The sequence below is a fragment of the Aptenodytes patagonicus genome, chromosome 10 (genome assembly GCF_965638725.1).
Source record: "Aptenodytes patagonicus chromosome 10, bAptPat1.pri.cur, whole genome shotgun sequence".
In the NCBI taxonomy this organism is placed as follows: Eukaryota; Metazoa; Chordata; class Aves; order Sphenisciformes; family Spheniscidae; genus Aptenodytes; species Aptenodytes patagonicus.
Genome location: NC_134958.1, coordinates 16,740,165 through 16,763,818, shown reverse-complemented (window position 1 = coordinate 16,763,818; position 23,654 = coordinate 16,740,165). Strand labels below are relative to the sequence as shown.

Here is a 23,654-nt window from a genome sequence, read left to right as displayed (position 1 = left end):
TGTGACATAACCTCATGGGCTTTTAATGATACAGAACCTTGTGACAAACTTGGAGTCAAGCAAAATTGTATTAATACAAAGAGATGCAAGTCTCACCTGTAGCTTTCACCAACCGTGACAATCTCCACTTCACTATCTGTTGAGGTAACATTTATTTCTTCATTAGCAGTGACCTGGGGAGTGGAGGATGCTTCAATCACCACAACATCTTCATCAATACTTCCTGATGAGGAAAAAGGAAGAAGAAAGGTTGTATACTTCATCTATCTCAGGAGCTGCCATTATAAGACTATTTTTTTCCTAGACTTAAAATACATGTAGGTAGGTAATTTCATGGTGCATGTCAAAACTTTAGGTGCAACTGTCAAATACATGACCTAATTATTAAAGGTAGCAATTTTGCTGTAAAATATTGAAATAAAAAAAGGAAGGAAAAAGAAGATGGGGGGGAAGATATGCAAGCTTACATTCTACTGTGTATTGGAAGCAATTACAGTGAATTTTATTAGTTGTAACACTAACGAAATTAGGTCATTTAATATAAAAACAAATTAAACTTTCAAACTAGCTAAGCAGTGGTGGTTTGTTATCATTAATTTTTTTTACGTTTTTGTAGGTATTAAAGTCTCAAGCCTAAACAGTAGCAACAGGAGAAAAATGATGCACCAACTAATATATGTTATTTATTACCACAACAAAATGAAGATCACAAATCCATTGGTGTTTATAAACATCTTTACATCTACGCTTTCAGTAGCATTCACAATCGTATACTAGACAGAGGAAGCTAAAATGAAACTACCAATGGTAAAAAACAACAACCAAAACCCCACAAAATCAATTTAGAGACAAGTTTTGATAGGAAACAATTTCCACTTCAGGAAAAATGATTAAAGTTCCAGCCTAATACCCAGACACATAGGAACACTTCTCTACAGCTGTAGTACTGACAGTGACAAGTTTGAGCTATCTAGAATACTTAAATTGAGCTATGGATTATTCACTATAGTAATACCACTGAGCACAAAAGAACTTACTAAATAAATGAGCTATATAGCTTAGAAATAGTAAACTACCTTTTTGAGATTTGCAAATTTCTTCAAGAAAGGTGCCTGAAGAACTTGGTCTCATTCAAGTCAATACTTACATCCTGTATGGACTGACTGTTCTTAGCTGCTCTACCCAATGACAAGGTGGGGCAGATTATTTCCCCCCCCTCCAAGTATCAACATTTTTATATTTTGACAAAACAATTTGCATTACTTATTTTCCAATGGCCTTTGTTTGTTTCTGGTCATACTTATCCCAGAGAGACTGGTGTCTGAAGATGGAAAGAGCGAAGCTTCTAAATATTGGTATTCACCAAATTCTCACGATTGGAAGTAGTATGTGACAAAATTAATTCTCAGAACTTGCATGAAAGTTTTGGGAAAAACTGAAAATGTTACAGTGTCTAAAAAACAAAGTCACATGCTAAAATTGAAAATACAGAAAGGCCAATTACTCAAAGTGAAAGAAAGGCAGCTAAAGTCATCATCACATTCAGAAGAATGTAAATGTCATGATTTTGATGTCTTGCAAATCACGGGCAAATAAGCAAAAGCTTCCTTACACAAAACTGTCTTAGCTGCTTCTCAGACAAAATCAGCTAGCCAAGCAGCTGGTGAAAGGTCAGTTAGAAGAAAACCCAACTATGTTTCCCCTATCTCTGTGCTTCTAAGTCAAGTCTCTGAAATAATCTGTCAGAATGAGGTCTCAGAGTACAGCCTCCTTGAGAGGCCGACAGGAATACAGGGTGCCTGCAGCACATGAACAACAACACAGCTATCAAGGAGAGACCCCTTAAACTTCAGCAAGCCCATGTATAAGGGATTTATCCTAGCATTAGAGCACTTCATTTACAAGGCAATTAAGAATTAAAACTGTACCGATACTGAAGAACTAGTGAAATTTAAGATGTCTTTTTGAATGTTCTGTAGTATCAAAGCTGGGGAAAAAAAGAGTAAGTTCTCTGCCAAATGCACTTAAAATTCAAGTCTGCTGGTTTGAACTACTCCAAGCCTAATCCTAGCAAATCCATGATGTTGTGCAGTTCCATGTAATGTAACTTTGCAGGTTAAGTTAGTATCTGAAGGTGAACTTTACTGATATGTCAGTCAGAGTAATTCAAGATGGTTGCCTTGAATTTTAAGAGTGCACAAACCTGTAAAGCAGAAGGAAACCTTCTTTAGTGAGATGACTGACATGCAGAAGTAAATGGATTTTCAGAGGTTTTGCTGTATTGTTTCTAAAAATATTTGCTCAAGATAATTTTGAGGCACTTGCATGCCTCAAATATTTACCACATACGTAACTCTTAAGAGCCATCTGGTGAATCCAAGGCTACACGTTAGCAGTAAACAGCTGAACATATCTTTAAGGTGTCTCCATCCTTAGATCTACATGGGAATATACTTGGTATATATACACACCTGTAAAGTAAATTTCTTAGGAAGGGCATAAAACCAACCCAATTTGGTATTTCAGTTCTAATGTACTGCACAATTTACAAAACATACCAACAACCAAGGAAAAAAAAACCCACAACAAGACAAACAAAAAATCCAAATCCAGAAATATACCAGATGACAAAATACTTGCACATCTTTCTCGGTATTACTTTTCACCCTGCGGTTCACTAGACAAGATGTTTTTATATAGTCCACCATGACAAGGTATACTTCATTTATTTGCTTTTATGCATGTACCAGTCACTGACCAGTCATCTTCTGTCTGGAATGAACTTCAAGCAAATTTGATCTTACTTAAAGTATAAATATGAATACCTTACTCAACAATGTATCACCTAAATGATTGACCCTGTAGGAGAACAGCTAAATCTGTATAATGAGAGTGTTACTGTATTAATCCTATACTCCTTGAAGGTAATCTCCCTTCAAGGAGAAGAGTCACTGGACTGTTGGCAACAAAATAGTTATGCAGATCTGTAAGAGGTATTTTGTACTACTTTCAGCATAATACCTATGGCTATAAATCAAACAGAAAATTATCCTCCTGCAGGTATACACTACTTCTCTCTGTCATCTCCTGAGTAACAAAACGCAGCAAGCAAATTATACTCTAGTTGTTTGTGACTAAATTAGCCTTTGGGCCACCACTGCAAGACTCATTCTACATTTTAAATGAGCTGGTTAAAAACAAAACTTCTACTGAAAATTACAGCAAGAATTTTATTAGCTTCCACTGAATTTTGTTTTTTTTTCCCTACTCACATCCATGAATAATATTTTATAGTGCATGCAAAACACCAAATTTTAGTTTGCAAGTTTTGCATATCCCAACAATTCAGACCCATCAACAGCAGTTAGTAATTAGGTTTTGTATATGACTAATGATCAGTAATAATTAGTAACTTCTTTACAGAAGCTTCTCCCCTCTCTTTTAAAAGCCTGTTTTATGATAGAAATCTAGTGGTCAGCCAACCTACAGGAAGGAATAAACTACACTGGCTTGAATCCAAATTTGAACATGCTCAAAATGATAATCATCCCTTAAAAACCAAAACACTCCCTCCTCCATGCCCTACATCACCAAGACAGTAAATCTGTCAGATTAAAGTACTTTATTAAGCAGAATATAACTTTTAAAATAATATAATACCATGTAGTCCAATATTTAGATCAGTAAATAAGGATATCTTTTCCCCAGAAAATGGCAAGATTATTTCAGAACTGTAACTGCTAGGTGCTGTTGACAGACCACATGCAGTTCTGGGAAGCAAGTTTTAGAATCAAATACTTTAATAATCCAGAAGTTAGAAGCAAGAGACTAAGCTTTGCACAGTGTAACGTGTATAATATATACAGGTTATACTCTCTGTATAATACATATACTATTACTTAACTCTGAAAGATCACAGCATAACTCAAAGATTAATCAATCATCACCAACACAAGTACCCCACCAAGGACATAAAGAACACCGGTATAACATCCAAATTTATATTTGGCTGATTGTTGTCCTTCCTGGAGGGTATTTTACATCTATTTTGCAATTAACATGGGGTTTAACTAGTTTAAATATTACATGTAAGATAGTGAAGGAGTTTTACAATACACAATTTCAAATGAGACAGTCTGACCAAGCCATAAGTGAAAACAGAAGAGATTTAAAACACGCAGTCAAGTTCCAGTGACAAGAGATGACTTATTTTAAAATGAGTTCCAAGCTTTCACTGGATCAGACCAAGGGCCTGCTGAGGCCCACATTCTCTCTGCCAGCTGCAGCAGGTAAAACTATGCGGTCAGAGTAGAAAATCCAGGCTACAATCTTTAACTGAAACCTCTCACACTACCCAGCATCCACGACAATGTTACAGATGTCAGAGACCACTTTCTTGTCTATTCATTGCTCATGGACAGCTGTCAGTAAGTGCATCTAATCCCTTTTTGAACTTGCTGGTACTATGTGCCTCTACAGCACCTTGTGCTGGTGAGGTTAAGATAATTACCTGGATAGTAATTCAGCTTGAAATGGATAAAATAATATCCTACGAGTACTCCCTTCTTCAGCTTTCAAACTTCTTGAACTAGGTGTGACCAGTACCCCCTGCTCCCATCCCCTGGTAATACGGTTAGCATAACTAACGCCATTTTATGAGGCAAGCAGCCATTCTCTGCGACCGAGCGGGTCACACATTTGTTCCCTTTCCCCTCATTCTCAGGCTCTGAAGGTCCTGTGAACCAAGCAGACAAACCAAACAGATTTCTTCTTCCCCTCCCTATCAGCCTCAAGATTCCTGGGCACCAGGATGATTACTCCCTTCCTTGCTGGCCTTGAAGGTCCCAGGCACCCGGCCAACCAGGTGTTGTTGATGACCCCATCACAGAACAGGGAAGTGTAACAGCATACAGAACACTGTCTATAAAATCAAGTAGTTACAAGTCCTAAGTGGGAACCTGGACCAGAACTGCTGCTGGACAGTGAGAATCATGACCATCATCATCTGCTTCCTCTGAGGATTGAGTGAGTGACTCCTATTCTTTTATATGATTTTCAAGTCTAGATTATTATTGTTATATTGATACAGCAAACCACATATTAAGATTTGACCTGATCTGCAGAGGGTCCAGGTGATTAGAAATTATAAATTTTGTATTATTAATTCTGTATTACGCTACTTATAGATTGTACTATATTGATTCTGCTTGTAGAAATCCTGTGTCATTCTAATAAATTCTGTGCTATACTAATCATAATACCCTGCTAAGAAAATAAAGCTTTAATTGTAACTATGATTTAGTGCCGTCATCATTCTGCCGAGGATCCCTAAAAGAACCCGTCTGTCCCCTTAGTGTTGGGTGACACTAGGTTAGAAGATAACAGTTTTTCTGTACCTGAGACTTATTTGGAATATACTTTCCAATAGCTGTGCATGATGGGAGAAATTTTCAAAACATACAAATTGCTTACGAGTCTGCACCCTGGTGGAAAAGACAGTCAACAACCAGAATTTAGGGGATCTTGTGCAACTGTGAGCCATGCTAATATGGGCTAATCCAAAACTCTACTGACTGTTCTTAAGCAAGCACATAAATCTTAGTCCTATCAGCAACGCTACAGCAAGCCAATTCTAGAAGTATCTTTTCAGCACAGAAAGCTACAGCAGCTACAGGGAAGTGCTGAAGTGAATCCCATACTAGTTTTTATTACTGTAGCTATTTAAAGCTCCAATTCACAGCAGACAGATATAGCAACAATAGTTAATGTTGACTGCTCACAAAACCAGGTGCTTCTTTCCTCACCACTTCCCAGTTCTTCCTCAACCCCTCACTAGTAAGAGGCACAGTAGAAAGGATATGTATTCACTTCCTTGTCTACTAATGCTATTGAGAGAAAAGCTCTGGATTATGAGCTGCATCAGTTACTGTGAGAAGAGGAGTGCATGATGTAGTTTTAGGAGTTTTAGGAGGGATTAAGTAACTGAAAAATAATCAACTCTAACAACAGGCAGCTCATTTCCACTTAATACATGTTCATCTTGAACCTGTTAAAATAGTGGTACAACAATGAAGTGGTACATGTTTAACATTTTCACCAGCCTCTGGCTTGTAAAATATCGGATGTCTATATTCAACATTTTTGCAAGACAGACAACATATATGTTAGAGGAATCAAGAGGATGACAGTGAATAAACTCAGTCTTATCATTTTAAGCAGCTTTGACCAAAAACTGGAGCAGCTTCTCATCAGCATTACATTCTAAGGAAATAGGCAAGGACTGTCTAGCACTAGCTGCTCAAAAATTCAAAGTAACACGTCAGACCCTGACGGAATTTTAAGTGCTATTAGGTGAACAATTTATGACAATGCAAAATTCTACCCAGCTTTTTTTATAACAACACTTTCCCATTTCCCGGGGTTCAGCTTTACTGCCAAATCAGACTATGTGAGGCTAAAAACTTGTTCCAGTTTTAGCTTTTGCTAGATTTCCCTCCACAGATTGGCCATCTCCAAATGGCACCCCCAGCCCTTTAAATCCAAGCTGAAAAATCAAATACCTGTTTAAGCATATCAGAAAATTTGCATTACAACGTTACAGAGATCCAAGTACAGTAAAAGTTGAAATTTTGCTACCCTTGACAAGGAAAGTCAAAAGAGGATTATCTCTATAGATGCATATACAGGTCCTCCGAGGGTTAGAGAAAAGTTTCTGAGCTACCTAAACAAAACACAGAATCAAGATTTGCGTTTCATAGCAAAAATGTTGCTGCTTGCAGTCATTTTAACTGTAAGCCCAGTATTTCCATTAAAACCAACTGACCAACATTCAGATTAGAATATATACCCCTGAAAGCACTTGTACCTTCAACTGTAACTGTATCATTAAACTACATGTAGTGGTTTTTACGTTGTCCTTATGCTCCCAACTCTCCTCTGTCTCCTGAATGAACTTCATCTGGTCATCCCACATTTAGTGAGGACAACTGCCTTTCATGGCAAACAGTTGGTAAAATAATATAATCTATTCCCAGGTGTCACGATTTCGTACTTGTTCAATACTCTCCCACTCCCAAAGCACAAAGTTCCACCAGAAGAATAGCTGAAGCCCTGATAGAAAAGGAAAAGGAGGAAAAACCTTATATAGTGTTGTTTGGGGTTTTTGGTGAAGGTTTTGTAAAAGGTTTTGTTAAAAAAACAAATAAACAAACAAACAAAAAAACCCAAAACCCCACACACATCTCCATTCATATAATTTTCCAAAAACAGCCAAGTTAGTTTTATTAACTACAAGAACTAACCTACTAAACACTACTTTGGTTAAAAAGATCTGTTACTTTAATTTCTCGCAATAATCAGAAAGAAACATTTTCCAGAACAGTATACGCTAATTAAATTTACTGGTTCTTTAAATGCACCATATCTTTAGATAAACATCAGCATTTAAAGCAAAGAAATATTTTGTGACATATCCTTAATACAAATTGCTGTTAAGTAGGCTACAAGACTAGTCACATCACTTTGATGCTTGCTTATTAAAAATTCAGTTATTACCGTATCTTTTTAAATTGTATTTTCTTTTCTGATTATTATTATTCTCCTTTCTTAAGCCTATCCTCTAGTACTTTCACATATGCTGCAGGCCTCATATTCTTAGCAGAAGTTCTTTGTCCTTCAGTATATTCTGCAATTTCAGCAGATGCATACATAACCTTCACATGCCAATCTAGAGCAAAACAATTCTTCCCTAACATTAACAGGCTAGTGTAGCACTACTAGCAATACAACCCTTTCCTCACATAGAAACACCATCATGCTTGCTCACTATACAGAGAAGTTGCATAGCTATTTTCCCAGCTGGCCCCATTTCTGTCCCAATTAACTCAGTAACTAGAAATGCTTTATATAACAGCAGAAAGCTACAGAAAGCGTTAATCACACTTTTATCTTGCTAAAAATAGGACACTTACAAAGGAATTCTGCTCAACTTCCCATTTTATCTGCAATGTAAATAAAATGCTCAAAACTTTCCCATCAATACATACTTCCACTGGAAAAGAAACCCACAGTATTCGCATACTCTAAGCCAGAATTACTTCTCAACTCACTGCAATTGTTAGTCCTGAAGTACAGCCACCATAACACACATTCTTTAAAGCACGCCTTATTTCGGTTACAACTGATGTCAGTATTTTAATCTAAAATTAACTGGTGCAAAGCTAATAGGTTTTTCATTCATGACATGACAATAAACAATTTCAAATGAATTAAGTGTGCTTTTCAAGTAGTATAAAAATTAAGCCATTGGACAATACACTTACTTTCCCACATAACTAGATGAAACAAATTGCACGTTCCAGTCTTCCTATCATCAAAATAACATCACACTGAATCACTGAATTATCAGAAGTTACCTGAACAGCTTGAATATTCACTGATCATTACATCAATTTTTAAAGAGATGTCTCTCCAAAAAGATTCTTTTGAAATGCCTATGGAAAGCCTCACTTATGGAAATATTTGTTCTACACTTCAAGGGAAATAAAAGCACAGAAGCGGTACTAATTGAATTTGTGTTAAAAAAGGGCAGTAGGTTTTAACAGTTCAAGTAGACTAAAAAAAATTAATTGAAAATTCTCTCTAAATACATTTATCATGGTTAGAAATAGATGGTTGCCTAAGAAGCCATAACCTACATTTTCTCATCCATATACCAGCTTCACTGTTGCATGGTGCTCTGTGTGGAAAGAGAGTTGTTAATGGTCCTACATCATTTTACAGTTACATGAAACTCCATCCTCTCTGAAAACGAGAAGAAACTATTAAGTTGGAAACAGAAGTGTTAACACAGTAGTTTCCCAAATTGGTTTTTAATATGAATGTATGCATATCCCCATACATTAATTATTTACAAATCATACCCTTCAATATGCTTGAACTTGCGTGTCAAATGTAACTTTTTTAGGCTTAAAAAATTACATTTCTGTCCCCACAAATATGCATGAAGATAATTAAGGCTGTGCAATAATTCTTCTGTTTCAGAGTTATTTATGCAGCCCTAGCACTGCATAAGTAAGATTTTTTGCATTACAAATTTTAATTCTCATATTTAAACAGTACATTAAAAAACAACACACATTATTTCCTGCTACAATAGAAAACAAGCAATAATCTAGTCTTTAGTACTCTGGTTCTGTTCAAGCATAAATCCTGCCCTAACATGAACATACAGACTTTTTTTTTTTTTTTTTAAACCTGTCCTTGTATTTTCAGGGTTTTTTTTCGTAGAGGAATGATCGGCACAGTCTGAGATACAGTTTCACTTTCTACAACACATTTGTCACTAGGCAAAAACCATGGTTGTACAGATTAACACTATGCTGTGTTCTATGTATGTACTTCTCCATGCTCTCTAAAAAGCTGAAATGATAAACAGAAGGCACAACTACAACATTGTGAATGTTACTGGTCCCAGTCTTGGGACTGCCTTTCACTTGGCAAATTTAAGATGAAAGGAAGTCCAAGAAAATTGGTAGATGGCAAAAAACCCCCCACAACTACACAAGACAAAAAAAAAAACACCACATACTAACCAAAAAACCCCAAAAACACCCCCCAAAAAAACCCCACTCCAAACATTCAAGCATGCCCTCAAATACCGTGTCAAGACATAATAGAGAAACATCTATGTAAACCAACTGCAAGATTATTGCATGGAGTCTATCTAGGTAAAACATTTCCTTATACATATACAATACTTTGCTTTCCGCAACTTCAGGCCTTTGAATTTTCTCTTATTATTTACTGCACTACTAAAGCTACCTTCAACTGAATCCTATTTCAGGCTCTTATCACAGTGATAAATTTTTTTTTTTTCTTCTCATCTTTTTTTAAGTTGTTAAGTGCAGTTAATTATGTATTAGCAGATATTTCTACATTCTGAAACCAGACAGAATTGTTATTCCCACAATCAGCTGACAAAGCTATAATAGCTAAAATTTTTAATACAATTCAACAGCTAAAAAAAAAAAAATGGAGCAACTCCACAGCATGTGACTAATCAGATTCAGCAACCTTCCAGTACATTGTTTAGAAACCATTAACTTTACCTTTTACATTAAAGAATTCTAGATTTGTTGTAATTTTACTGGAAGCTCTGAATATACTTTTCCCATCAAGAATTTATCGTGTAACGTTCACATTACCTGCACTAAGTCTATTTGCAGTATAACTTCCATAAAAACACAAACAACTGCCCCAAATCACTTATGAAAAAAGCATATTGTACATGATGAAAGCTCAATAATAAAAAGCACCTCAGGAATTTAGTTTTACCTGAAGGAACAGCTGTACTGTTCTGGTGGTTTTCACCAGGTGACACAAATAAGTCTTCCTCCCCTTCAGTAGATGAACTGGAAGAAGATTCACTACTGAGATCATTCTCACTGGAACTGCTAGAGCTGGGTAGTAAAGCATACTTTCTTCGAGCTAACACTTCCCGCTTTTTCCTCTGCATTAAAATACGTTCTTTTTGGTTCTGTGTCCGCTGCGACGAACTTGTTTTCACAAATCTCTTCCTATATGGAAGTCTTCTTAAAGAACTACTGTGAAAACAGGGCCTTTTCATTAATAAGCCAGGTACAGAGTCTGCCTCAGTCCGAGGCCACTTTTGTGACCTTGCGCTATGAGTTCTACTTGTTGTATTCAACACTGCCTGAGGGTGTCTTACAGGAGCATCTTTTTCTTCATCAGATGTTACTGTGTCAGAATCTCCAAAATGTAAGCTAGATGAAGGCGAAGAGATACAGTCGCTAAACGAAGAATCATTGTCTTCACTCTGTGTTTCTAGATGCTGTCTTAATCCTAAAATTCCTTGGTTTTCTTTATCAGGACAATTCTGAGTATATGAAGGACCAGCCTGCTGGCTCTTGCGTTTTTTTCGCACAATACTTTTGTCTTGGTCTGTACGGTTGCCATTCATGTCCTTCTGCTTTTGAGAATCACCACATAAGTGAGAGAACTCATTCCCTACTTTACTGGCAATCATCTCAACTTCTGCAGTGAAGCTTTTGGCTGCCCCAATAGGCTCAGGGTTCAAGAGGATCCCCTTCAGACTCTCCTGTCTCTTTGGTGCATCAGAAGAAACTTCACTCTTCATATCCGCTTTTAGAGTATAAACTATATTACATTCAGGAGTCCATTTAGACATGGAAGGTTTTAAGAAAGGCCTAGAAATAAAAATAGATATGCATCAAGAAAAAGAAGCATCAGATTTTTGGAGAGCAAAACTGAAATAAGAGAAAAGCCATTTACTGCTAAGACTAACATCCCAGTGGGAAAAGCAAAACAGTGGTAACTGAAATACAACTGTTTCATAATATTAAGAATACTGCTTGACAATGTAATTTTGAATTAAGACAGAACTCTTGCAACTTGCATTGAAAGGTAGTTCTTACAGTCAGTGAAAACATTATTACTTTCACAGAGCAAATATTGATGTATGTCGCCTGCAAAATGTATGGATGATGTCTGTTTTACCGATACTTAAACATGAGAGTTTTACAGGCTACTGCTTATAGAAGTTATGTAAGTTTAAGCTAAATAGCTCTAATATTTAGCCATCAACGAAACTGCATGCTTAATTAAGGCTTACATCTTCCCCTATACCTGTATATATGGACAGTAAATACCTTGAACACAATACATGGTACAGCATGGTGACCACTGAGCTATAAAAATCAGTTACTGATTTTCATGGTTCTTTTCTGACATTAAAAAGAATAAAACAGGAGACATGTTGAACCTTATTATTTTGGGGTAAAGTAATAGAAATCCATTTATTACCTAGAGTTTCTTTAAAAACACACCACAAATTAATAATATAGAGTAGCGTACAAAGCTATTTTCAGTCCGTGTACTTTTGACTCTATCCTGTGACAGAAACTGTGCATATCATACCACATGTTCCCTTAATAGTTGGTACCAGGCAGGTTCCCCTCCCTGTCAAAATATTAGGCTGTCAACATACAACAATGCAACATTAGCCTCAAGGACTATTTCAAAGAAAAACTCTTGTACTGAAGACTACTGAGAGACACAGGCAACGATAACCTCAGTAATATATTCACCTTCTACCTGCTTCATCTGGCATCTCTGCCTTCTGTTTAAATTCCCAAAAAGGAGTGACAAAAGAATTTGGTTCCCACTGTGATAACCACTGAAGCACTCTCTACTGTAACCAATATCACTTTCTTGTGCCTCAGATGAATAAGGCTATAGTAGACATTTGACACTTGTACTACTTAAGCAGTTAAGCGCTCCCTCTTTTCTTCCTCCCTCACCACTTGTTTGAAGGAACATCTCCTATGCTCTTCTAGAAGAAATGTTTATGCACTGAACCAGAACGTAGAGCTGACCCATCTGAAAAATAAATTTCCCAACCAGATCAGACACCAATCCAATTCGTCACATAAGCACACAAAGAGCTATACCTGGCTTACAGCAGGTTGTGCTGAACTACCATAAGGCTGCTTAAGAAAAATACGTGCAACTATACCTTATGTGGAAATGAGGCTCCTTAAGCAGCACAGCTGGAATATGCATGAAGCCACAAAAAAAGTCTAAGGTAACAACAGCAAGATCTATGGCAGGTTAAGTAGCATTGCCTACTCAAGTCCGTAATCTTCTGCCTGAACCTCCAAATTCTTCAAAATGCTAACACATTCTTACATCTGGTGCTAATATTTAAAGCTCTTGTTTATTTTGTCATAGAACAAATCAATACAAGATTGAGACTACAGAACAGAGTCAAATCAACATTTCTTAGATTGTTTCACAAACTGATGCTTTCAGGAGCAGCTGTGAGCTAGTTCCTAACAGAACCTGAAGAATGACTTATTTCAGTTTGCAACGGGTATAAACTGATGCATTATCCCAGGAAGCCTGTGTTCTCTTCATAGCCATAAGCAACTAATCTAAATCTTCAAGTGATGTAATCCGGAATAAAAATTTTGCACAATGCATATATGCTGCAGTACTAACATCTAAAGAAGCCGTAAGTTCACTGAATGTTTCTGGAAATGAAGAATCTTGTGGGTCCTAGAACCTCAGCTGAAAAGATCCATTTGAATGTTCTCACTGGAAATCCCACAAAATTTATAACAACTACTGTTAAATGTGAGGCCTATATCCTGTGGTAACTATGTAAGTGTTGCTGTTTTCTGCTGGAATTACGGCAGATAGGTATGTTTTACATCAGTAAGTCAAAAAGTAACTGCATGCAAGCTGGACTAAACCTCTTGTCAGTATATACAACAGGACAAGTTCTTACTTTCACTTCATCAAAGCACAATTCACAGCAGGAGATACTTCTTAAATGTGTTAAAGGGAAGACTGTTGTATCCTGGACAATATATATATTTTTTTCAATTGCAATAAGATTTAGTGGAATGCACTATATAAGGCTACCCCCTTCTCTAGGACTGAAAAAAAGAAGCTGCAAAATTGGAAAAAAACTTGGAATAAACATTAAGAGTGTAAGAAGTCTATACAGTAAACAAAGAGGCCTCTATTAAAGCTGTCGAATTCTGATATCTACCATTCTCTGCTCTTGACAGCTCCTGAGGAAAACACCAGCTCTCACATGCTCCTCCCCATGCATGTACTTACCCTAACATACATGCACCATCTTTCTTTGGAAAAATTAAGACTGAGACTTCCATTTCATAAAATTTCTAACAAGGCCAGGAAATCATAGTTCAAACATGTTATAAGCACACAGAGAACAAGCAGTACATAGTCTTTTTCTCATCCTCACAAGGTCACCTTTAAGGCAGTATTTTTGTCTGTTATTTATGCACCACTGTTTTACAGAAATGCAACACTTAATTTTTTCCACAGTCCAAAAGCAAGCCAGCCCCTCCCAGAATGACACCGTATTTCATCACAAGTTTTTTAGAAAATCCACAAAATACTTCAATTCAGGAAAAAAAAAAAAGTTAATTTATTCAGAGAGTCATAACTTACCATCATACACTACATGTCCAGCCTATACACAACAGTTTCCTGTCCTTTTAACAGGATAAATTAAGGGGACAATTTTATTTAATTCTGAAGTTTTCTTAAGAAACAAAAATCTGAACATTTTCTCATCATGTGAACACAATCAGGGGCTGGTTTACAAAGGACTCAGTTCTACTCATTGGAGTGCTTCCCCCCCCATTTTATTGCTAAACTCTAGTGTGGAAATCTCCATCAATAAGAAAGTTCTGCATTCTGAATGTGATTATCTTTGTATAAGCTCTGTTTATTTTAGCACAGAGGCCACTGTGCTGAAATACAGATAGAGCTATTTAAGTTACAGCAAAAAAATTAAAGCAAGAAAATGTACACTTTGAGAAACCTCAAACTACTGTAAGATGACAAAAAACTTGAACCACCATGCAGTGAAAACTAGTGCACTTGAAACACTATTTACTAGCTTAGTTTTATTCCAACAAGCAGCCTAGATATAATAGCCAGTTAACTCAGATTCAAACATTTTGTATATTTGCACTCTTACAACTATGGAAAAGTCTGCAGTAACTCAACTAAGTACTCACAGAATCATAGAATAGTTTGGGTTGGAAGGGACCTCTAAAGGTCATCTGGTCCAACCCCCCTGCAATGAGCAGGGACATCTTCAACTACATCAGGTTGCTCAGAGCCCCGTCCAACCTGACCTGGAATGTCTCCAGGGATGGGGCATCCAGCACCTCTCTGGGCAACCTGGGCCAGTGTTTCACCACCCTCAGTGTCAAAAATGTCTTCCTTATAGCTAGTCTAAATCTACCCCCCTTTAGTTTAAAGTCATTCCCCCTTGTCCTGTCACAACAGGCCCTGCTAAAAAGTTTGTCCCCATCTTTCTTATAAGCCCCCTTTAAGTATTGAAAGGCTGCAATAAGGTCTCCCTGAAACCTTCTCCTCTCCAGGCTGAACAACCCCAACTCTCTCAGCCTTTCCTCAAAGGAGAGGTGTTCCATCCCTCTGGTCACTTTTGTGACCCTCCTCTGGACCCGCTCCAACAGGTCCGTGTTTTTCTTATGCTGAGGGCTCCAGGTGGGGTCTCAGCAGAGCAGAGTAGAGGGGCAGAATCACCTCCCTCGACCTGCTGGCCACGCTGCTTTTGATGCAGCCCAGGATATGATTGGCCGCCTGGGCTGCGAGCGCACATTGCTGGCTCATGTCCAGCTTTTCATCCACCAGTACCCCCAAGTCCTTCTGGGCAGGGCTGCTCTCCACCCTTTCATCCCCCAGCCTGTATTGATACCAGGGGTTGCCCCGACCCAGGTGCAGGACCTTGCACTTGGCGTTGTTGAACCTCACGAGGTTAACACAGGCCCACTTCTCAAGCTTGTCCAGGTCCCTCTGGATGGCATCACATCCCCCAGGCATGTCAACTGCACCACTCAGCTGCCAACTTGCTGAGGGTGCACTTGATCCCATTATGTCATTGATGAAGGTATTAAACAGTACCGGTCCCAATACAGACCCCTGCGGGACGCCACTCATCACCAGTCTCCATCTGGACATTGAGCCGTTGACCACTACCCTCTGGATGCGACCATGAATTCCTCATTCACTGGACAGTCCACCCATCAAATCCATAGCTCTCCAGTTTAGAGAGAAGGATGTTGTGGGGGACCGTGTCAAAGGCCTTACAGAGGTCCAGATAGACAACATCTGTAGCCCTTCCCGCGTCCACTGATGTAGTCACTCCATCATAGAAGGCCACTAGGTTGGTCAGGCAGGACTTGCCCTTAGTGAAGCCATGCTGGCTGTCTTGAATCACCTCCCTGTCCTCCATGTGCCTTAGCATAGCTTCCAGGAGGATCTGTTCCATGATGTTCCCAGGCACAGACGTGAGACTGACTGGCCTGTAGTTCCCCGGGTCTTCCTTTTTCCCCTTTTTAATCAAGAACTCTTCATTTTTGCTAACCAATACAGAGCCTGAAGGACTGCTTACTCATGGGAGAGCTGCTGGCTTCCAATCAAAAATTACACAACAGCTGAAACATGAGTATATTTAAGTGAATGGCAGCAATCAACAATGACAAATAATCCATTCCTTCACTATTTAGAAATGCTGTTACAAACCTTTGAACAAAAGATTTGACCAAAAAAGACAGAAGCTGGAAGAAGAGCTTACCACTTAACTAGATTCCAATCCATTGTAAGTATTTTCAGTGGTTAGGCGTAAGAAATACCCATGCTACATCTAAGTCCAACGCTTTTACACAAAAGACAAAGTTTAAGAGGGACTGCAAAAATATTGGGCAAATAATTAAGACTCATTAAAATGAGATCATCTGCTGTTAAACATTTAGAAGATCCTACAAAATCTCTCTCTAATTAAAAGTAGTCCTCAGAAGCTTTTTTTAAAAAGCAGCAAGATGCAGTAAGCTCAATCAGCATTAGTGCTCCTCCTTCCTAATCAAAACATTTGCCTATTAACTTACAGAATCAAAACTTGGAGAGGAAAAATGGGGTAGTATCTTCTTTTAAGTCATTTTAAGTAAAGACTGAATGAAGAGCTGTTAAGACAGCTACCTGAAAACTACAGTTATTCTAAGTTCCCCTCTAAAGTGTATGACTCGATTCAGAATCATGAAGTGTACATGACTTTTATCCATTCATGTCACAAATTAAAGATCTTTGATATTAATCACACCAAGACATACAGCAGTGCAAGAAAATTCATGCAAAGTGGGGAAGTCCCTCAAAATTGCTAAGCCTAAAAACAAGCTCAAAGTTTGAGATCTTTACAGCAAAGTTTATGATCACATATAAAAGCAGAACACATTTGAGCTTTAAGATCGAGCAAAGTATTTTGTCATTAAGAATTAATTCCATTACTAGCAATCAAAAAGTATGATAGCATTAAAGCACTATAAAACAGTGAAATGGTTCATTACACAACATTAACTGAAATTTTTGGTGTAAACTTGGTTGATGAATACATGTAATCTAATATATCATTACTTTGAAAATGTATTTTCAGTTACATCTTAAAATATAGTCAACTCCCTTCACCATCAAGAAACAATCTCCTTTTTAGGTGTCAAAAAGCACCTTGATCAATTCTCTCAAGCTTGGCTACAGTAAGTACACAGTGCTTTGACACATGACCAGCCAACCACTTTGGAGAAAATGCCTATCTTAAGTACATGCTTCTTACATAACCCCAAATTACTGGTCTCTGTCCTGTTGGTGTAATACACACACCTAGACCCAGCTAGCCAAATAATTTATTCAGCAAATATCTAGACTTCTAGCCAACTTGATGAAAAGCAGCAAATAAAAAAGCTTCATTTACAAAGCAGTTAGTAGTCTATTTCCTCATTTTCCCCATCTTCCATTTCCTGCCCCTCTCTCATTACAAACACAGTAATTTCCCTCTTGTCTGATGCACTCTCCAGCACCCAGACCCTAAGCACACTTACAGGCAACTTGGGTGTCTAGTTGGGTTGAGCCTAGAGGCCAGTGCAGACAAAAATTGTTCCCAATGAGACAGCTCTCAAGACTACCAAGAGCTTGTGGAACATATTGTTGTCATAATCTCAGAAAGAACACAGCAATTCCACTTCCATAAAAATGCTGTGCTATCTTAGACCATTTATGTACCCACCCCAAGTGCCCATATATAGAATGGTATCAGTCAACAGAATATTTAAGATCGTCTCAGAAAGGAAGTTTCTATCACTTGCATTTGTAGTTCCTTTATTCAGTCCTAACTCTTATTTTCTTTGCATATGTTCACTGAACTCACGATTAACTTTTAAAATTAATTCCCTTCCCTAATATCTGGCTTTTATCAGATTTTACTTTTAACATTATTTTTACTCTTACAAGCTAATACTGGTACCGTTATCTTCATGAGAAAACCTCAGTTGAAGTCTGGTATGCACAAAGAAATCTTACTTTGTGTATACTATTCCTACCACAGTACTTTTTTTGAACTGGCAAACATGACTATCAAGAGCTCAAAGAATAGACCAGTGAATGAAAGTATCGCACAAGCTGTATTTTGGAACACCAACAGTCATTTCTTTCCTCTCACTAAAAAGATATATTTTTATTCTTTTGGCAAGGCTCTTCCATCAGATGAATCAAGACACCAATAGGATAATGAAAAAGCTTATAAAATTCGTACAAGACCTTCAGCAAAAGTGAGATAACCTAAGCACTACTACTTCCCTTTCTCAAGGGCAGAGAGACAAACAAGACTGATTCATGCATGACCGTGACGCAATGGAGATTGACAGAGGACCTGGAGCCATTTGAGAAGCTGCACCCCCAACACAATCCCAGGAAGATCGAATCTCAGTGCTATCATGCCCTGCTCCAACAAAAATAAAGAACTCGCTGAGCAGTTCACAAAAAAAAACCCCACTTGTTAGCCCAAAAGGGGCAGTCATGTTCTATTAATTTCATTCCTATCAAGCAGGGACAACCTGTACAATGCAAAGTAAGTAGCAAGAACACAAATACCCAATATTCAGTTCCACTATCAGCAAAACAAGTGCAATCAGATTTTGAAACTTTATTGCACTGTTCTTCACTTTTGGTTGTTCTTCATTTTCACCACTTCATGAGACAAACAGTGCTCTTTTAAAGCTTGTTTTAACTACTAAATTTTAGCATACTATATATTGGTCTTCTAATCTTTGCCAGAAAATAAAGCAATTGATAGTTAAAGATCTATGCTTCTTTATAATATAAACAGCAACAATCAGAAGGTAATCTGAAACTCTATTATGTTTTCTTTGATATTATGTAGTATCAAACACATCTTTATTCACAGGAGAATATGAAATACCATTACAAACCACTCTCAATTTCCTTTGTTTGCTTTAATGCAGCCACAGTGATGACAGATACTCCGATTTTTGAATGACAAAATTATCTGAGAATTCTCTGAGCAGAATACTTATCTTTTGCCCTACAGAAAGGTACAGTATTTCAGAATAACGTGCATAGTATTAGCTACTAACTGCATGATAATGTTCTGGAGACAGGTTCTTGCCTACAGTCTCCCAAAGACACTCCATTACATCCAGCCCAGACAGAAGAGTTTGCCTGTGCTTTGCAGAGGGGTGCTACAGTTCCATGAGCCACAGCAATGCAGGAAGGCTTACTCACTCCTTGCAGCCAATTCTAGGAACCACCACTGGCTTGGAAAGTCTACTCTTAAAAGTGAAACAATGTTATTTCAAGGACAGTACTACTCTTACTAACCTTTGCAAAGCCATCTCGAAGATAAGTCAGACCACAGTAACTGTACTGTAAAGTACCGTAACCAACAGTATCCATCCTCTGGACCAACAAAGTCTCCTTAATTTTATATCTGAAAAAATTTCCACTGAGACATTCAAGGTTTGTTTCCTCATGCGTAAGTCAATTCAGAGCAGTAAAGCAATTATCTTGCAACAGAAATGTCAGGCCACCTATAGAATAGCTACAGAATGCCTCTATTATGCCATGTTATCATTCACCTCTGAGACTTACCACCACTGTATTCTTATGGAGAGACTATTGAAAGTGTCTTGTCTGTCTCTCACATCTTCTAGCAGGATCCAGCACAGGACAGCTACAAACAGAAGAGCTCTTCCCTAGGACTGGATCTATGGCCTGGCTCCAGCTAGAATAGACAGAACACACGGAGCATGCGCAGCTGGAAGTGCCTCAGCTAGATGAGTTGGCAGGATAAGAGCAATTCTGCAGAGAGTCCTACGAACAACATGTTAGTCCTCCCGCAATACACTACGAATCAGTCCAAGACCATAAGGCACCCATAGAAATCCTAGCACCAATCAAGCATCAGTGAAGCATTAGCATGCACATACCCACCTGGGTGAGGAATCTGTTTGGCTTTGCACAATGGATGCAAGCAGGTGGATTTGACAAACATGGTGTTCACAAGCACATTCTTCAGTCTAGACATGTCTTTGCTCTGTCCTAGGCTTAAACTCAGTTAGCTACATTAACACTATGTAAATCATGGTTTTAAGACATAAGCATTATGATTTGGCAATCAGGAATGTTTTGGCTTCAGTGAACTCCAAGACAAACATAACAGCAATGAACTTGGGGATAAGGAGTTGTAGCTTTATAAAAGAATGACAAAATACACTTTTTTATTGGAGCTTAAGATCTTAACTAGGAATTCTGCTTCAACCAAGTTTAAGAGTATTGTTTCCAGAGACAGCTAGGGAAGTTCTGAGTTACATAGCCATAAAAAATAATTTTAAAAAATTATTTCTTAGTCCCCATGGCAGTTTTGACCTTTGAGGTATGTGCAACTGTTCTTATGCAGTGTCATTTTGCAAACACTTCCTGACAAAGCTTTGAGGAGCAAAGAAAGACATGATCTTTGCCACAACTGCTAACAAGAACCTTGCAAGTGAGAACTATGAAATTAACCATTAGGACAGTTTTATGCTGTTCTTCAGGAAACCTGTGAGAAGTAGGGGATTTTTCAGATACTAAACTGAGTAGATCTACCAGTTTAAGAGGGAAGGACAGTGCAGCAGACTTCTCCACTCTTCACCCAGTAGAGCCAAGTGGCAGTGGGTAAAATCAAACATTTTACTTGACAGTAGCCAAGTATTAGGACTGTACTTTACTGGCAAAAAAAATACAGAAGGAACTCTTTTGCTAGTAAAGTCTTGAACTAGCCTTCTCAGATTTCACTTGGTAAACACTTAATAAGGAAGACATCACTTTAATTCACAGTAGTTACTTTTCTAAATAGCATAAACTATATAAAACATATAAAACAGGAAAAAAAAAAATCTGGTTAGCAAAATTTTGGGTTAGTGAAAGAAATGTTTTCCTTTCTTCCTTCCCCTCTGCTCCATTAGGGGTCTCTGTTAGGCTTGACATCAGCCCACCAAGAAAAACACTAATCTAAACTTAAGCCTGAAGGAAGTTCACTAGCATAACACTTTGGCCGCGGATACATTTTATGTTTCTTTTAAGAGCACTGTAGACTTTGGAAGCAGCTGATCACTGTAACTTACACTGACAAAACTTAAGAGACTACGACTGGGAGCAATTATCCTGTCCTTATGTTGTACATGTGTCCCATACAACATTACTCAATATACATGTTTCTGAATCTCTTCTCAACCTCACTGACATGCAAACAGCTAAAGCACTACAGATCTGGTGATAAAACTGACCTAAAGGAGGTTGCACATTAGTAAACCTGTGGGGAAATCTTTAGACAACATCTGCCTATGGCAAATCCATCTCTCTATACTATCCCCATTGTTTACATGTGAATTAAATCATCCTGTTCCCTGTCCCATCCCCCCCAAGCAATTTTTTCCCCATTTATTCAACTGCCTGACATCTAAGCCTCCATAGTTCATCAGCTAGGGAGGGGGACGCTATTACCTGTATCTTCTCAAAAGAATGTCCTCACCATTAGAGGAAGTATAAACAACTGAAATGAAAGATTCTTCATCTGGGGAAAAAAGGCAGTAACTGCTGTCAGCTAAATGTTATTGCAACATGGCCACCTCCACTGAAAGACAAGGAGTTATCACTGATCTGGTTATGTAGGTCTACAAAGTTATTAATTTGAAGATAAAGTGCAAGTCACAGATATATTAAGATACACTCTTAATAATACACTTTTACAAAAGCCATTGCTTCATAAAAGACACAGTTCTGAAAGGTCAGAATGTTCCCATCCAGATTTTGAAAGGACACGTGAAATACGCATGAATACTAAGAGCTGTTGTTCACCCCCAGGCTCCCAATACTAGACACAACCACCGCTGTAGCTGCCAGGGCTTCAACCATCAATAAAAATAAACAGATGTTTAAATATGCAAGACTTCAAGAGTTTTAAAACAGGAAGCTTGGTGTCTTACACACTTTTATTTAAGTAAAGTGAAATGCAAAATGTGCACGCAGCCTCTCCTGTCTTATGAATTCAGTAGGTCATTTTATACCGTGGATGACAGTATGAGACAGGTGACCAGATGTTCACTTTATCAAATGAACCAAGATCACATCTTTCCCTATCAACCCTTGCACATCAGCAAGAGTACAAATCTGAATTGGTGATAATGTTGGCTAACAGGTTTTTAGTTGTTTGGGGTTTTTTTGCCTCAGGTAGTCCCTCTATCAAAAAAAAAAAAAAAAGAGTAAAAACATTTGAACTGGTGGAAAACTACTTTGATAGCAAGGACTACAGGTATGTGAACTATTAGAAGCTTTAATTTCTGTTTTTAAGACTGGCAAAATATTCCAATTCTTTAAATACTAATTTTCCTCAAAAATATTTCTACTAAGCATCCAGAATTAATCTAACTTTGGAATTTTTTACTGGTTACAACAAAGACAATGTAAGGCCTTATTTCACCACCTGAAAACCTAGTTTTTCTTTATTAGTTTATAATACAGATATTCCACCATGACAAATGCTACCTAAGTCTCCATGCTGAGCAGTTAATTCTTATCTTTTTTGTCAAATATTTGTTTCTGAAGTAATTGCGTTAAAATCAAATAAAGTTGGGCTGTTACAGCAAGATCTTACCTCCTGCATTATGCCTTCTTTTGGAGGAGTACCCGAGTATCAGGAATTAAGGGTATCATTTAATCAGCTAAAGCACGCAGGCCTTGCTAAAGATTTCACAAAACCATTTCAAGCCATGGAAAAGCTTACTCAAACAAAACAAAAATTCCACGAATGTATGCTCAGCCCTAATCACCAAAACACAAGACACTTAAAAAAGTACATAGATCCTTAACACCTGTCCATTTCAATAAGAGTTACAAACCCATGCACCGCTGTAGATCCCGGCCTACATTTCCAAATGAACGTTGCTTCCTTGTTTATCGGACAAAAAACATCTGACAATGATTTTTTTTAATATGGGTTAAGAAACAGAATACCAGCTTTGCCAACAAAACAAATGACGTTGTAACAAACCCTATTACGCACACAAATAAAACTCATTTCCGTAAGGGAAAATTTGTGACAAATTTTCAAGGAAACAAAACCCAAAAGAGTGCTGCGGCTTCCCGCAGTGAAGATACTGCTTTGTGCGTCAATGAGGCACTGGGGGGGGGGGGGGGGGGGGCGGAATCAGCCTGAAGTTCCCATCCGCCTAACTGCCCCCGCGCCCCTCCGGCCAGGTCCGCCGGCAGAGGCGGCCCGCCCCGCCGGCCGGCCGGCCGGCCGCCGTTGCCGCCGTCGGTGCGGGGCAGGGCGGGGCGGGGCCGGGGAGAAGCGGGGAGCCCACCGCCCCCCTCCCGGCCCCGGCGGGCCCCACCCGCCGGGAGATAATGCCCCACAGGGTGCGGGGCAACGCCACAGCCCCCGCCGCGCCCCCCGTACCTGAGACAGTAAGGCCGAGGGGGAAGAGGTGGGTGCTGCCAGCGCCCTGCTCAGGGCCGGAGGGGAGGAAGCGGCCCCAGCGGGCACCGCAGGGACCCCGCGTCGCTGCCTGGCGCGGCCCGGGAGGCCGCTGCCTCCTCCTCGGCGGCGCCCTGCCCTGCCGCCCGCCCCTCGCGGCACCGCTGCCCCCCCGGCCTGGCCGCAGCCGCCCGGGCCCCGGTGACACACCGCGAGGCGGGCGACGTTTTGTTGTTGCGCAGCC

General features: G+C 38.8%; 1 protein-coding gene across 5 annotated transcripts in view; it reads right to left on the bottom strand.

Annotated features, from left to right (window-relative positions):
• RNF111 (ring finger protein 111) overlaps nt 1–23,654 on the bottom strand; it is a 54,842-nt gene extending 31,188 nt beyond the window's left edge. Inside the window, exons 1-4 of one of the 5 annotated variants that reach the window (XM_076348294.1) lie at nt 23,393–23,505; nt 19,546–19,678; nt 10,336–11,228; nt 97–223 (exon numbers count right to left, since the gene is read on the bottom strand). In XM_076348294.1, coding sequence (XP_076204409.1) covers nt 97–223; nt 10,336–11,209 — 1,001 coding nt within the window. In that variant the 5' untranslated portion in view covers nt 11,210–11,228; nt 19,546–19,678; nt 23,393–23,505. Of the gene's footprint in view, nt 1–96; nt 224–10,335; nt 11,229–19,545; nt 20,733–23,392; nt 23,506–23,620 lie in introns of those variants that run through there. The other 4 variants (XM_076348293.1, XM_076348296.1, XM_076348295.1 and 1 more) reach the window with 4 other exon arrangements.